Source organism: Panthera pardus, unplaced genomic scaffold, assembly GCF_024362965.1.
Source record: "Panthera pardus isolate Hobbes unplaced genomic scaffold, ASM2436296v1 HiC_scaffold_17, whole genome shotgun sequence".
In the NCBI taxonomy this organism is placed as follows: domain Eukaryota; kingdom Metazoa; phylum Chordata; class Mammalia; order Carnivora; family Felidae; genus Panthera; species Panthera pardus.
This window is the reverse complement of record NW_026526732.1, coordinates 40,879,568-40,896,116: the sequence shown is the minus strand read 5'-3', so window position 1 is coordinate 40,896,116 and position 16,549 is coordinate 40,879,568. Positions and strand designations below refer to the sequence as shown.

Here is a 16,549-nt window from a genome sequence, read left to right as displayed (position 1 = left end):
GCAAGTAGCGCACATTATTCTCATGATATTTTAAACTATGTTTCTTATATTTTTCTACCATACTGCTAAATAAAATATATTTTAAATATCTATTTTTAAATAAGACAATTAAAATTTTGTGTATTTAATAAAAGCTAGTGTTCATAAATTTCTTTTAAACCCATGTTTTTTATATCATTTGAGTAATCATTTGCAATTTCTAATGAAAATCTGCCACTAGTGTGCACACATGCACATTTACAGGACTGTACTATGGCTCTCATTACATTACTTAAAACCAGGGCACCTGGGTGGCTCAGTCAGTTAAACATTTGACTCTTGATTTTGGCTCAGGTCATGATCTCATGGTTTGTGGGATGGAGCCCCTGTTGGCTTCTGCCGTGACTCCCTCTGTCTCTGCTCCTCCTCTGTTCATGCTTTCTCTCTCTCAAAAATAAATAAATAAACATTAAAAAAATAAATTATATGCAAAACACACACACACACACACACACACACCCATGCACTTTCACATTTTGTTGTTTCTTTGTTGCTTTATGGGAGGGGACAGAGAACTACTGTCATTCCAAGTAGCTTGGCTTCAAAATTTGGGATTAGGGAAAATTCAGACTGAACTCATGTTTTTTATGTCCCGAGAGGACTTGTTTTGCACACACTTCATCTGTTTTGGTAGGTAGCATTTGATTTCATCTGCTGTGGACACATTATTTTGTAGCCCAGGTAAATACACTTGTGAGAAAGAAAAAATCTGACTACCTTTAGGTTTGACTTGGAACTTCTTCAGTTTACAGACTTCCAAAAGAAGAAACTGTCCCAAGTTTAGGTGATGTCACGTAGAGAACCAACACCTGGCATCATCTCCTCCATGACTTTTCATCTTATCTGTGCCTACATTTCTTTACTTCAATATTCTATGGACTATTTAATATTTTCCTTCTTCTTTTTTAACCATGTCCATATGGTTTTGAAATATTACACATCCTCTATGCTTCTATTTTTCCTGCTTGAGTTTCTAAAGTTGTATCATATTTGTTTATAAAGTGAGGAATCCTCCATTCATAATAAAGGGGCAAGGTGATGGTATTCTCAAGTAATTAGGCAACCTCATAAAAGTAAGGACTTACAGAGATCATTTTGTACTGCAGTTGGAGAAAAACAGACACACAAACCGACTAAACAAAAAAATCCCTTGGTTTGAAATTTATTTCCTTTTTATTAATCAATGATTTAATATGGGGCATCTGAAATTCTAAATTTTAATTTTTTCACCTTATGAAATGGAAAATTGTATTAGCTGATGTATTTGTGGCTAAGATTAGATTAAATAATTGAATAAACATTTTACGAGCACTCATATACTAATATCTAAATAGCAGATACCCATAGATTGGATAAAAAACTCTGATATCCCTTGTCTAAGGCAGCATTGGAGGCCACTTTATATTTCCTCTTTTCCAGCCCTCTTTTTCAAATATTGTAAGATTTTCTTGGACAGACTTTTGTCTTGCTCATCTTTGGAAACACAGCATCTAAAATATCCCCAGACTATACCAACTTTGTTATTGATACAAAACAAAGAAAAATGTGGTTTCAAGATGTCAGGAAAATCAAATCTATAAGCTTCGCTTTTAGGTGGCTCAGGCCAAAACATGAAATGGAATCTCTCTTCCATTAACCTAAGCCTTACTAAAAGCCCATTAGAACTGACTCACCCACATTCAACACTGATACACATTATCTTCAGATTTTATATTTAATTTGCCCCAATCAGGAATAATTATCCAGAGTAAGTGAATTAACTAGTTTATAGCCAGTCTAAGCTAGAGTCTCAAGCTAATGAGCAGTGTTCTTTCCATAACATGTATGCACACACACAAACCGCCCCCCCCAGATGCACACGCGCGCACACACACACACACACACACACACCCACACATTCTCTCTGCCTCTGTGTCTGTCTCTCTCTCTTGCCTCTCATTCCCATTAGGTCAAAAAAAAATTTGCTTTATAAGCTTCTGTAGGCATAGTTCTAAAATGGTTCTAGTTTGTAATGCAAGCACTTAATGTGTGACTCAAAGCTTTGTGTCTAGGACCTGATGCTGCAATCCTTCCTTGGCAAGATTCCCAAGGAGTTTGATGCTCACAAGGAAAGTTTGCTGAGTGGACACTAAAGATGCAAAATGAGCCCAAGGGCATTCTCTCTTCGCAGCAAAGAATAAACACATACATTTTTCCTGCCTCATTCTGTCATCATTTCGTTTTTGCGATCCTTGGTCTTTCACATATGCTAAGCCCATGTACCACGCTTCTGATAGTGCCACTCTGCCTTTATCTTCTCTTTCTTTTAGGCCTCCCTATGTGTGCCTCATTATTCTTTCCTTCTTGCAGTTCCCATCGTGAAGAGTACACATTGAAATAAGTAAGAAATAATTGGAAGAGGCTGCACTTATCAGCTGCACAAAGAACAGTCAGAACAATGTCCTGTAATGTTACTTGAAGATGGCAGGATAGTTGGTTGAATGTATTTTAGGTAATGAGCCAGTTGACTTTAGACCGTTCAATGGGTTCAGAAAGTTGTGCAACAATCATTTGCTCAGGTAAGGAAGCAGACATTCTTTTGTTTCTCCTTATCAAAGGGAGGGTCCCTCTTTAACTAGATTCTTCCCTGTTTCTCTGGGCACCAACATTCACTTTCTTTAACTTGAAGCAAGAATAATCAATGAAGTTAATAAAAGGTCACATGTTTAAGTATGGATCATCCTATATCTTATTCAAATATGTAAAAATAATGCATGACCTTATATGAAAAACAATACATTTAACATTTTTAAAGTGAACAGGAAAAATAAAAAGACTTGTGGTAACATTAAAAAACATTATCCTCAAGGAGAGAGGCATATTAGAACATTCTCATAAGGTAGCATGAGTGACAACAAAAGTAGATGTGCAAAGGGACAGTGACTCATTTTCTTATGCTACTTTGCCCCTTCTAATGAGACCTTAACCGGAAAGAATACCAAAGAAGGAATCTTGGGGCTTTACATCCATAATTGTTTATATATTTCACATGCATATAGTTGTATTTATCATTGAGCATTAATTTTTTTGGAGGGAGAAAATAAAAATTCACAACACTTGGATACATTAATTTGTAAAGCCAGTGATTATAATACAGAAAATTCCTGAAACCTTAACTGCTTTTCTTGCCAACACGTAACCCCTTTCCATTCTGTCAACTTGGCATTTTAGCATGATCGGCACAACAGGAAAAAATGTTAGTCTGTAAGTTTCTGCTTAGAGTGACAGAGCTACAATTACTAGTTCAATTTTCACTTAAACAATTCTTCAGAAAGTGAGTCATCATGGATTTGTAAAGGCACCTATCAACACTTTATTTTTTGAATCTGACTGCTCTCAAAAAATTTTTTTAATGTTTATTTATTTTTGAGAGAGAGAGAGAGACAGAGTGTGAGTGAGGGAGGGGAAGAGAAAGAGGGAGGCACAGAATCTGAAGCAGATTCCAGGCTCCATGCTGTCAGCACAGAGACCAATGCAGGTCTTGAACCCATGAGCTGAGAGATCATGACCTGAGCTGAAGTTGGCACTTAACGAACTGAGCCACTCAGGCGCCCCCCGACTGGTCTTCTTTTAATCAACAATTATCTATAACTTTCCTTCATTCCTACCAAATGCAAAAATTTGTTATGGGGAAAAAAACAACCTTGAGACCGTGTAAGGATAAGTCTTTTTAGTATATTCCAATATTGAAGAACAAAGGAAAATAAGATTATTTTTAGGTGCATTTAAGTCTGATACTAAGTAGCTAATCCAGCATAGAAACCTTAGACAATCCTTTAATCTTTGTGCATCAATTTCTTCACTTGTTAACATGATAGTATAATATTTTCTTCCTAAAATAACTCAAAGCAGAAATAAATCATGTCAATAATTAAATCAGAAACCAGGCATGGGAAAACCTAGAAAAAACTACACTAATATTAAAATGCTAATGTTGATTATTAAATCAAGTATTCTAGATCAACTATTAGATTTTAAAAACAATAATACAGAAAATTCTAATATTTCTTAGAAGATGGCAATGTCATAAGCAAAGATGACATTTGTGAATTGCAGTATTATTAGGAAAACTTTAATTCCAGAATGGTGAATCAAAATGTATGTTAGTTGCATTCACTTATTAGAATGATCAGTTGCAAAAGACAAAGTAAATCCCTGTAACGTCAGTTTAGAGAATTAGAACAATAAATAACATTAAAACTGGAACTTTTTGGAAGTTTAATGTCAATCATTGAACATCAGAATATTTTTGGTCCCAGATAATGTAGCAGTATAGCAACGCTGATTATGTTCCAACTGACGCATGTTGAATTAACATATTCTAAAAAGTGCTCTTAGAGACAACTCTCTGAGACCAACTGGTTTTGATTCTTTTCATAAAAGAAGACTGTATAATATCTACTTCTTCAACAGATTGTCAAACTTTTCCTTGCAGGTCTCTAGGTCTCAGTATTTAAATAATGTTTATAGAGCCAACATTGGGAACTTCGGGATAAGACTTATAAACTGAAACTGAAATGCACAAAATACCAACTTTTAGCAAATGAAAAGCAGGACAGATAGATTACTAGTATTGGCCCTCAAGATACCTAGTTGTACTCATGCTAAAAAGAATGTCCTGGGTTCTTCAAGTAGCAGTTTTAAATGTATTCTTTACTAACTTTCCTCAGAACTTTACTCATCTCACCTTGATTCTTTCCATCACTCATCCATGTGTGACCACACCTTCAAAACCCATACACTGACAAACATATCTCACAAGTGTATCTTCAACCTAAATTCCTTTTCTGCACCTCACACTTAGATAGTCAGCTTCCAGCTCTACATTTCTTTTGGCCGTCCTATAAACAGCTAAAACTCAACATGCTGTTAGCCACACTTATGATTGATCCTAAGCTTCTCCTTTTCTGGTGTCCCATCTCAGTGGTGTCACCAACCATTTAGCTGTATAAGATAGAAATCTCATTAAGTATAATATTTTCCAAAAATGTCCTCTTCTCTCCATTTCACCTGCAACCGTCCTGGTCAAGGTACCATGATCTCTCACCTTAATACCATCAGTTATATCTTAATTGTCTTCTTGAATCCTATCTGCTTTTCTCCAACCCACTGCCATAGAGGCCATCACAGAAAGCAACTCTCTCCCCTTCTGTGGTCAAACATGTAAAAAATACTTTTGTGTATATCCATTGCCCTTAGACTAAATACCAAAAACCTTAATATGGCTTATAGCAGGAGTTGGTAAACTTTTCCTGTAAAATGCCAGAGAGTAAATATTTTAGTTTTACAGGCCATTTGATCTCTGATGTAGATATTCAACTCTGCTATTTATGGCACAAACACTGCTACAGACAAAACATAAATGAGTGTGTTTGTGTTCTAATAAAATGCTATTTATAGATACTGAGATTTGAATTTCTTATATGTTTAAGGTGCCCCCAAATTTTATTCTTCCTTTGATTTTTTTCAACCATTTAAAAATATACAAGCATTCTAGATTTGGTCCATGAAATATAGTTTGCCTACTCCTGGCCTTCAAAGTTCTGCTTATGTCTTATCTTTGTTTTGTTTTTGTACTTCTCTTGTTAATGTTTTCTACACATCTGCAACACTGCCCTTTTTCACAAGAAATTTGAATGTGCTGAAATATCTCTTCACTCCTTAGCCTCTCCTATTCTCAGTTTTTTCACTGGTTAAAATTCCTACTTATCCTTCACATCTCAGATAGAATTTTGCTTGGTTTGGAAGTATTCCTTGATTCCCCAACCTGAGTCAGATTTTTTTTTAATGTTTATTTCATTTTTGAGAGAGAGAGAGAGAGAGAGATACAGAGACAGAGACAGAGTAGACGAGAAGCAGAGAGAGGGGGAGACACAGAATCTGAAGCAGGCTCCAGGCTCCGAGCTGTCAGCACAGAGTTTGATGTGGGGCTCAAACTCAGGAGCTGTGAGATCGTGACCTGAGCTGAAGTGAGACGCTTAACTGAGCCACCCAGGCATAGTTAAGTCATATTTTTCTATACTTATAGCACCATGTTCCTTCTATCAAAGCATTTCTCTCAGTTTTATAGGTGTTCATTTATTTGTGTGATTTACCCCTTTATATTCAACACCTTCTGTTAGACTTCTATGAAAGCTGAAACCCAATTTTTGGCTTGTCATTGTCTTTTCTGTATATAATATGAAAAAATTCAAGATGTATTCTCAAGTGAAAAAATATTACAGAAGAATCTTGGTAGTACTCACAGGAGACTCTCATTTTATCATGACATTCATATATTTTAAAGAGAAATATTCATAGTCACATATGGCCTGTTGCGGCTAATGATGTAGGCTAGTTCATTCAAAACATATTCACACACTTCCCTACCTTTCCTTCCTCTAGTCTAGAGGCTGGAAAATGAAACACCTTGTTGCCCTAAACAAATTCCTTATATGTTAAAATCATTCTAATCAATTTTTTTTTGATTACCCAAAAATGGGGAAACACACACACAGATAAAATTCACTTATGTAACTAAAAATTCAAGGGCACCTGGGTGGCTCAGTTGGTTAAGCTTCCGACTTCAGCTCACAGCATGATCTTGCAGTTCATGAGTTCGAGCCCCACACTGGGCTCTGTGCGAACAGCTTAGAGCCTGGAGCCTGCTTCGGATTCTGTGTCTCCCTCCGTCTCTCTCCCTCCCCCTCCTCTCTCTCAAAAAATAAATAAACATTAAAAATATTCACAGAATTTGTGGAATATAGTGGCAGAATTTCATTAATGAGAAAACTGGCATCTCATAAGACTAGTGCTCGTAACTTACTTAAAATAGCTAAAGGCTACATCTTAAGACATTTTTATGCCATAGAGAGTTTTTACAAATTAAGTTGGCTGTTCTGTCCTTAGTGGCATATCATTATGCACTATACATCATCATTTACAAAAGTTTTTCTTTGACTCTTAAGCGAAATGGCAAGTGTCCTGAAGGGAAGAACTATACATAAAGGCACATTCCATCTTTTTACATTTTACATTGCAATGTATCTCTGTTTAAATATGAAATGTGTATTCTTTGCTTTAAAGTTGCTTTTTCTCTATAGTTTTATAGCATTGGCTGTAATTCCTATTTCTTATTTCACTCCTCTCCAGTGGATTTTATTTTATTTTACTCCATTTTATTTTATTTTTATTTCAGCTTTATTACAGTATAATTGACACATAAAATTGGTAGACATTTAAAGTGTACATCATGGCGATTTGATATATGTATACATTGTGAAAGGATTCCCCCCATCTGGATTTTATTTTGTATTTGTATGTCTGCCTCTGAGTTAATTCTGCAATTGGAGACTTGCATCACTTAGGGTTTGCAGTACTGAGCACAGTGCCCATCAAAACCACCTATAAAGCGAACAACCAGTCAGTTTGTCAACCAGAGCAAGGACTCAAGAAATGTTTTTGAGCAATATTTTGAAGAGTCATTAGTTGAGAAAAAACACAAAAGAAAAGTGCAGATGAAAGCAAGTTTTAGGAAGTATTTTCTTTACTTTCTATTCCACTATAAGTGATGAAAAAATTTGTCAGCAAAAATTAAATGTTTGAAGTCTTATGTGAGACGTTATCCTGGAGTCATTTCTTTAAATTTACTTTTTGTTTCAATATTAATTTGCAACAACTACTGAAGCCTTGCTAACAACAACAAATATGAAACCACCTTTAGGGACTTGCACATATTAAACACCAGTTTAAAAATTGTAATAAAAGTGAATATCACAAATGCTGACTTGGAAAATGAATCAAGATATTCTTGGTTTCATAGTGATTTCTATGATTCAATAAAAGCTGTGGCAGAATAAAGTCATTTTCAGATTTACTGCAAAGATCTTTATTTGTTTTCACCGGTTACTTTGCTATTTGTTGAAAAAATTTTACTTTCATTAATATAAATGATAAAATATGGATTTCTTACATAAAGCTTTATAAATACTATAATTTAAATAATATAACCTTATTTATTATTTTAAATATATTATTCTATACAATCCACATATTCGAGTTTGTTTAATATGATCTATAAATTTCTTCAAGGAAAGAATCATTAGAGATATGACAGCAAAGTCGTGAGTTTGGCAAAAATTTAGAATTAAGTAGCTGACCACTTTATTTTTGTCTATGATTTGATGTTTAAACAATTTTAATTATCGTGAAAGCTTTTACTTTTTCATATCAAATTAAATGATTGAAATTTCTCTTCAATGTCACATGAAGCTACCTTACAAATTTAATGAGGCAGAGGTAACTTATAACTGTATTTTGGGGGCTCCTGGGTGGCTCAGTCAGTTGAGCGTCCGACTTCGGCTCAGGTCATGATCTCACAGCTCGTGAGTTCAAGCCCCGCAGTGGGCTCTGTGCTGACAGCTCGGAGCCTGGAGACTGCTTCGGATTCTGTGTCTCCCTATCTCTCTGCCCCTAACCCACTCGCATTCTGTCTCTCTCAAAAATAAAAATAAACATTAAAAATTTTTTTAAAATTAAAAAAAAAACTGTGTTTTGCCATGCGAACATGAAATTGAAGATTATTACTCCCTAAGGTAAAAAATAAGTATACAAAAAAGAAAATTGGTGCTTTCCACTATTTTTATGATTTCATGTTAAATCATGTAATGTTAAATGGCAGTTGAAGTGAAAGAAATGGATGGATGGACAAGCTAAAACTTTCTGACTTTGCCTGATATAAGCCAAGATTGTACTTACTGTTTATTTTGTTTTGTTGAGATCAAATATATACAACCAATCAGGTGGACACAAAATCAGAATCTCTATAGAAAGGATTAATGGGAAGTGGAAATCCTTAAAGGCAGATGTCTTCAGACTATGTATTTCATCTGGAGTACTTTTTCCTAAAGGGCTAATCCAGATCTAACACAACTGCTATGTACCAGTTCTCCCACTGGGCTGTGCTTGAACAAAATAACATTCTTCCAAAAATAGATTCAGAAAGGAACTCTCATTTCATGGTGGTCATTCTTTGTAACTACAAAGCTTCTGTAAAGGAAGCATCAAGGCGCCCCTTCAAGGACCTACCTTACTATTAAAAAAAAAGAAAAGAAAAGAAAAGAGTCTTCTGTGCAATGAAGAATATTTGGAATCAAATATGATATTCTGAAATAAGGACAATCACTTTGAACTTCATGAAGAAAGCTTAAAAGGAGATAATGAAAGGGCTGGAGAAAAGTCAGAAAATTAAAAACGCAGAAGGGAGAATGAGCAAATAGAAAAAAATATATTTTACGTGTTCACATATTCCACAGCACTTTAGTACATATTTTCTACTAAAATAACCAAGACAAAATCATTTTGCTCATAAGTCACCTTTTATCTTGTTAAGTTACACTTTTAAAATAGGAACGATATTTTGTCAACTACACACCATACAAGGCCATGAGGATCAAAATCATTTGAAATAAAGAGTAAAGAGCAATGGTGATATGAGTTATTATAGTCACTATTAACAGTATAATTCATATTGTAAAAGCTGAATTCTTTATTCATATTCATTTGAGGGTTTCTTTAAGGCAAAATTCCTGTATGCTGATTTTGTACAGTTTTTCTCTTAAGTATATACAATTTGATTTTTTTCCCAAATTGAATTCCTTACATTCATTTCTGTTGGAACCTGGCTTCCAGTATGCTGAAGTAATTTGGAATTGTATTAGTATCTTCTACACGTCCATGATGTTGAATTCTGACTATAAAAACCTTCCACAATTACTCAAAATTATTTTATATGAATCATCCTAATACTAGAATGGGGTTTATATAAATATCCTATTTTTTAAAATTGCATATATTTGAGATAGATTCCAGCTATTCTTTCTCTCTCATTTATTTGACTTTTACTATCATGGAAATAAATTATATTAGTCATTCCTGATTAAAAATTACCAATATTACCCACACATTTCAGTGATTATAAATTTATTTTTTGGTTGTTTGCTCAATTAGCAATTTTTAAAGTGAATAAACATAGACAAATTTGACATTTCTGGTATGTTTGTTCTATTTTTATTAATCTGTAGGTTTAAAAAATATAATGTGCTTATTCATCCTTTGTTAATTATATGCATTGTAATACATTTTCCCAGTTTGAAGCTTATCTTTTCTGTTTGGATTTGCTCTCTTTTTGTCTTAAATCCTACTCTAGCCATACATACAGAATGGAATACTGAGTCATAAAAAAGATTGAAATCTTACCATATGCAACAACATATATGGGCCAAGAAGTTATTATGCTAAGTAAAACAAGTCAGACAGAGAAAGAAAAATACCATATAATTTCACTTATATGTGGAATTTTTTTAAAAAGAAAACAAACAAACAAGACAGAAATAGTTTCATAGATACAGGAAACAAATTTCCTGATTACCAGAGGTGGGGAAAGGTTGGGAACAGGGCAAAATAGGTGAAAAGGATTAAAAGGTACAAACTTCTAGTTACAAAATAAATAAATCATGGGAATGTGGTGTAAAGCACAGGGGATATAGTCGATAATTTTGTAATAACTTTGCATTGTGACAAAAAGTAACTAGACTTCTCAGGGATCATTTCATAATGTATCAAAGTATTGAATCACTAGGATGTACACCTGAAACTAACTAGGTATTGTGTGTCAATTATATTTTGATAAAATAAAATAAAATAAAGTTCTGGTGATTGCATTTAGTTGAATTTTTATGCACCCCCTTCCTTGTCTATACATACTCATCATTAAAAATTAGGGAGAAAATAGTACAATAACATAAAAATTGATGAAATAAGGGCAGAATGTTAAAAAAATCTATGTTTTCCAAAATGCTTTATTTTCCACCACCATTATCTATGACCATGAACTGGCTAGTGTTAGAATGACCATATGGCATGGGATGATGAAAAAGGATTCTGGAATGATAGGAATAAAAAAAAGGAAACTCTTAAGTAAGTATGTCCAGTGATCAAAGACTGAAACGCACATCAAGTGATTTTGGTGGAAATCTGAATTATTTTGTGTGTGGAGATATATATATATATATATATATATATATATATATATATATACATATATTATATTCATTCCACATGCATTTCTTCCAGGGAAAAATTTTTGAAATGAACAGCCTTAATAAAAATGTGGAAATTTGAAATATGCCTGTCTTTTCCTCTTTTTTTTTTAAATATTTCTGTTTTAGATTGGCAAAGGAATAATAGCATCCTTGAATGCTTAAATTACTTAATGTCATCAAATCATTTCAACTTAGATTGTTATGTAAGTGTCCACTCCAACCACCAATCAGATCATGCCAAAGAAATCTAGTTTCTTTAAAATAATTTAGTGTTCAGGTAAATCTACAGGAATGCCATTAGTCTTCGCAATCAATTTATAATACAATGTGGCAACATTTTGCTATTTATTGGGCATTTAACATTACATGTGAGAATTCTCTTGCAAGGTAAAATATTCTGATTTACATATTATACCAGAATAACATAAAGTTGTATATAGCACTGAAATAACTACTATCATAAGTGAAGATAAAGTTTTAGATATGATAATACATTTCTAAAGTGAAATATAAAGGCCTTAACAGATTTCAAATCCATGTTGCTTTAAAAAAAATCAAGTATGCCTATGGGCTGAGAAACAAAAATCATGTTGTACTCTTATGTTTCATTAAGTAGCAATTTCGTTTAATTTAAAATTAATTGCAAAGTTAGAAAAATATGACTTAAGGGTGTTTTTCTATACATTGCTACACTCACTAATGAAGACTCTCCATGTGCCCTTCATTTCTCTATGTCCTTGCTGCTTTCCCCTCCCCCAGCTCACCCACAACTCTCCCAACTCCAACACATGTGTTACAAGTTTACCAAAAGTTTTTTTTTTTCTTTTAAATAAAATATTGCCAGTAAGTTTGGATTTTTGTCACTAAGTCCCTGTACATTAATTGGTCAATAGTTCATGCAGATCTTCTCCTCAGGTATATTTCTAACCTATTTTTAACATTCAGTATGGTCAGTATAATTTCATGATCTCACTGGTTTACTTATGTTCATCTTGACAATAAGAAATATTAGAAAATTCTGAATATGATACCGTGCCCATAGAAGGTACTGGGATTAATTAGAAACTAAATATATTATATTGGACTAACCATATTTACTTATGTTTTAGGAGACATAACTTCGTGCATATCAAAATCCACATTACTTTGATTGTAGTATAATGGGAAGGCTGGAGGTGTTTGCTTTAGATCAGATTTCTAATGCTGACTGTATTGCAAATCACAATAATTTTGAAAAGTTTCTTGGCTACTCCATTTTTATTTATCTATAAGATGAAGGTTTTGGACTATAGTTTATCTCTAAGTTCCTCCTAGCTATAAAATTTGTTTAGAGTTTGGTTGTATCCAAACTTAACAGAATGGCAAGCCAACACTGAGAAATTTTAAGTGTTTTTATCTTAAGTCTTTGGTTTCTATAGCTATTCTTTTTAAGATTCACCTTGGGATATTTACTAAATGCAGATTTTCCACTACAGACTGGTGGAGTCAGAATAACATATGCATTTTAAAAAGCTTTCACAGTATTTCTGACATAGTTACTCTTGTCTTTGTTATTTCATAGTAAAATTTAGAAATTTGAGAGAGAAAATAGTCCTCTTTCCTTTGCTCACACATATACAAGGGTGTATGAAAGTTATAGTTTTAAAAGCCTGAAAAATAAATGATATATTGCTTTGTTGCAAATAACTGAATATGCAATAGGCAGATCAATGTGTTTTCACATTTCATTATACAATATTACCTTTTTCCTTTAGGGAAACTGGAAGCTTCACTTCTTTCCCCTTAATAGGCTCTGGAAAAAAAAAAGAAAAAAACAAAACAAAACATTGAGCCTTTATTTGAAGCCAAGATAAAAGGATTTGAGAACACATATATAATGGAGTCAGTGAGCTATAAGTAAGGTGAACTTGGGTGGAACTTATATAATGTTTTCTTACAAAAATGATTTTAATCATACAGAGACAAGGAAACAACAGTATAGAGTACAACAATCCATCCTCCCTGATCATTTTCATTTAAAATAAACGTAAATTGTCAAATGAGTTACAATCTATTTGTTCATTTAAGAGAATGGGCTTTGGATGGATAGGAACTTATTTTAGCTGTAATTTTTTAAAAAACATATGGCTTCTAGAAGTCTCCCAAACTGTTATAATCAGCACTAAGTTAGTTTATTTCTTTCAGGCTATGTGATTATTTTTTTTTAAATAAACAAATGGAAAACCCTGCATCTGTCATGTAAATGTGGTGCTTCAGTCATCAGACTCCAGTCAAACACATTTCAAGAATAAGACAGAAATAAAACACAAAAGCCAATTTTATCTACAAACTCCCACCGTCGTAAAAATGTGGCCCTTAGTTTAAAAAAAAAAAAAAAAACTTTGTTTATTCTACCAGGTTCAAATATAAAGTGATTCTAATCATATCATGTGTTCCAGACATATATGTGGGTGATGTCTTGAATAGGATCATACTTCCTCAGTAGCCTATGTAAAAGATAAACCAGTTTTCTGCCTTGTCTGCAACATATCTCAGTAAACATTTTACGGACAAAAATTACTTTCGATGCAGTGAGAAAGGAAGGGAAGGGGAGTAATCTATCCTTCCAGCCCTTTGTTCTATTCCCACCTTATGGTGTGTGTGTCAGGGGGCGAGTGCAGAATATGATGGTGGGACTCGTAAATGAATATCTCACTCAAGCAATTGCTTAGAATTGAGTCCAGGTGACTTTGGATAGTGTCAAGAATGGACTTAGGAGTTCTGTTGAAAAGGCTGTGTCCCTCAAAGCAAGATTTTCTTGGTAGAAAATATCCATATTTTCCTTTCCATATCCTTAAATATCCATATGTTTGCAGAATATTTTTAAATGGCTTTGGTGGCAAGGAAAATTCCGTGTTGCCATTTAATGTGCTAAGTATAAGTAGGGCCTATTTTTTTTTTCTGTATTTCAGCATCTGAAGATGAAATCAAGAGCCATGGATTGAATAAACAGACTGAGAAGCTTCATTAACTTTTTTCAAGCTAATGGGGGTAATTTACTGCTTTTGCATTTCCTGGCTAAACCAGAAAAAAATAATAATGTATTGTGAAATGAGAAATGTTGGTGGGGACAGATTCCTAGTGGGGTGGGAGAGTGCAGCACCTGGAATTTCAAGTTCAAGATGCAGCATATTGATTTAAGTGGGGAGGTGTATATGTTTACGTGAGATGAAAGTAGTTATAAAACACAAGAATGAGGGAGAGAACCCACAAGACTGCTTTGATATTGGTGGAGAAAGAAAGAAGAGGTGGAATGCAAATTTATAATGTATTTGAAAGTCATAAACTCCTCACTTTAAATGTGGTGAAAGTTCACCAAAGTCGGACACTCAACTGACTGAGCCTTCTAGGCCACTAAAATTGATTTAAAAAAAAAATGTCCATTTTTGAGAGAAAGAGCACACTTGTGTGTGAGCAGGGGGTGGGGGAGAGGCAGATAGAGGGAGAGAGGGAGAATCCCAAAACATCCCTCACTGACAGCACAGAGCCCAACCTGGGGCTCGATCTCAGAACCATGAGATCATGACCTGAGCCGAAATCAAGAGTCCCACACTTAACTGACTGACTGAACCACCCAGGCTCCCCAAAAGTGATTTTTATTTCCAAGTTCAATAATGGGAAGATGCCTTCTGCTCCCAGGCTGGATCATTTCTTGCACTGATTTTCTTGAAGGTCATTTCCTCTCAGTGTCCATTTTGATTTCAAGGGGTTTTCACCTGATTTAGGAAGTCCGCAGGCTGAAGTAGGAAAGGAGTGGGATATCAAATCTTACCCAAACTGTGAAGAATGTTATATAGTAATTCTGTACTTGTATATTAGGAAGGATAAGGATATTGTTGGCTTGGGTCAGCTATTAAGGCATTTTTTTTTAAGTCATCTGTATTGTTTGTCAGGAGCAAAGCATTGGAGAGCACTTTTTTTGGTGTGATTTTACAAATATGGTAGTTTCTTTGTGTTTGTCCAAGAGCCTACAGAAAAGCTTATGAATCTTGATTATCAAGATCTAGAGGTGCTGGTTGGATCAGTCAGTTAAGCATCAGACTTTGGCTCAGGTCACGATCTCGTGGTTCATGACTTCGAGCCCCACATCGGGCTCTGTGACGACAGCTCAGAGCCTCGAGCCTGCTTCAGATTCTGTGTCTTCTTACCTCTGCCCCTCCCCTGCTCACACTCTGTTTCTATCTCTCTGTCTCTCTCTCTCTCTTTCTCATAACTAAATAAACATTAAAAAATTAAAAAAAAAGATCTGGAACATATTTAAAGATGCTTGGATATAATTTAGAATTCTCAAAGTCATCTGGGCAAGGAGGTTGTGATGGAAAAAAAAAATTCACAGAAGAATAGGAAAATGGTTTCAGGTTTTTAATTCCTCTACACTGCCCCAGATAAAGGCAGTAATAAACTAGGGTGAGTGTCCACAATGAACTCTAAATCATTGGGGATCAAGGTCCTCAGACAACTTACCTCATCCTTAGCTCTATCTTTTGTTTGTACAGGTGGGAATGGCCAAGAGAAAGCATGTTTATGACAAATAGAAATTGGGGGATCATCATGTGCATGGTCCCAAGCATCAGAATATAAGGAAAGACAAGCTCCACTGAGAATTCTCTGGCATTAGATCCAAACATACACAGGCCTGGGTCACAAAATTAGAAAATACCTCTAACATCCATCATATTACTCCAATACCAGAGTAACCTAAGAGTGCTACTATTGTGGTCTCAGTAGAAAAGAAATTAATTAATCTCTTTGTTGCCTTGTTTGGGTTCAGTCTGCAGTGCCTCAGACCATGGGTGATTCTTCCATCATCATATAAATCAGACTAGCTGTTACAAGTGACAGTAAGATAGAGAATATAACCAATAATAGGCATGTCTAACAGGATTGTCTGGTTTCTTGATGTTCAAGGCCACACAGGCTTCTGCTCTTGCAGGTGTGTTGAGAGGACTTAGGTGAGTCCACTAACCAAGGGAAGTCAGTAGCTGAACCAGCAGCAAAAGCCAGCAAGATGTGTCTTTCTCCTGCTCTTTTTTCTTCCCTACACCTCTATCTTCTTAAATAAAGGCACAGTCTAATCATGTTTCCCTAAATCCTTAATTTGCTCATGGCCATCACATTCCCAATAAATGGGGCCTCAAAGGATTTCTGGGTGATAACCCGAGGTTTATGAGTTGTAGCACTATTTCAGTATGTATTCTAATGTGTACATGCAAGTGGAATTGATGAGACTGGCAAATGTAGGCAAACTTGTAGCAGCTTAATAGAAATAACTCACAAAATACAGTGACTCCAACGCAATAAGTGGATTTTTTAGCAAGTGGAATTGCTGCATTCTGATTCTGCCACAGTTC

General features: G+C 34.6%; 1 protein-coding gene and 1 long non-coding RNA gene across 4 annotated transcripts in view; one reads left to right on the top strand and one right to left on the bottom strand.

The window, feature by feature from the left end:
* Positions 1-16,549, bottom strand: part of TRDN (triadin) — a 388,796-nt gene that overhangs the window by 81,335 nt on the left and 290,912 nt on the right. Inside the window, exon 24 of the mRNA XM_053904527.1 lies at positions 12,901-12,951. Within this exon, the coding sequence (XP_053760502.1) occupies positions 12,901-12,951 (51 nt within the window). The remainder of the gene's footprint in view (positions 1-12,900; positions 12,952-16,549) is intronic.
* Positions 1-16,549, top strand: part of LOC109248496 (uncharacterized) — a 67,883-nt gene that overhangs the window by 43,992 nt on the left and 7,342 nt on the right. For 2 of the 3 annotated variants that reach the window (XR_008422901.1, XR_002072087.2), the window contains exon 3: positions 14,111-14,190. The exons of the other annotated variant lie outside the window; for it this stretch is intronic. This is a non-coding gene — a long non-coding RNA (uncharacterized LOC109248496). Of the gene's footprint in view, positions 1-14,110; positions 14,191-16,549 lie in introns of those variants that run through there. 3 annotated transcript variants of the gene reach the window in all.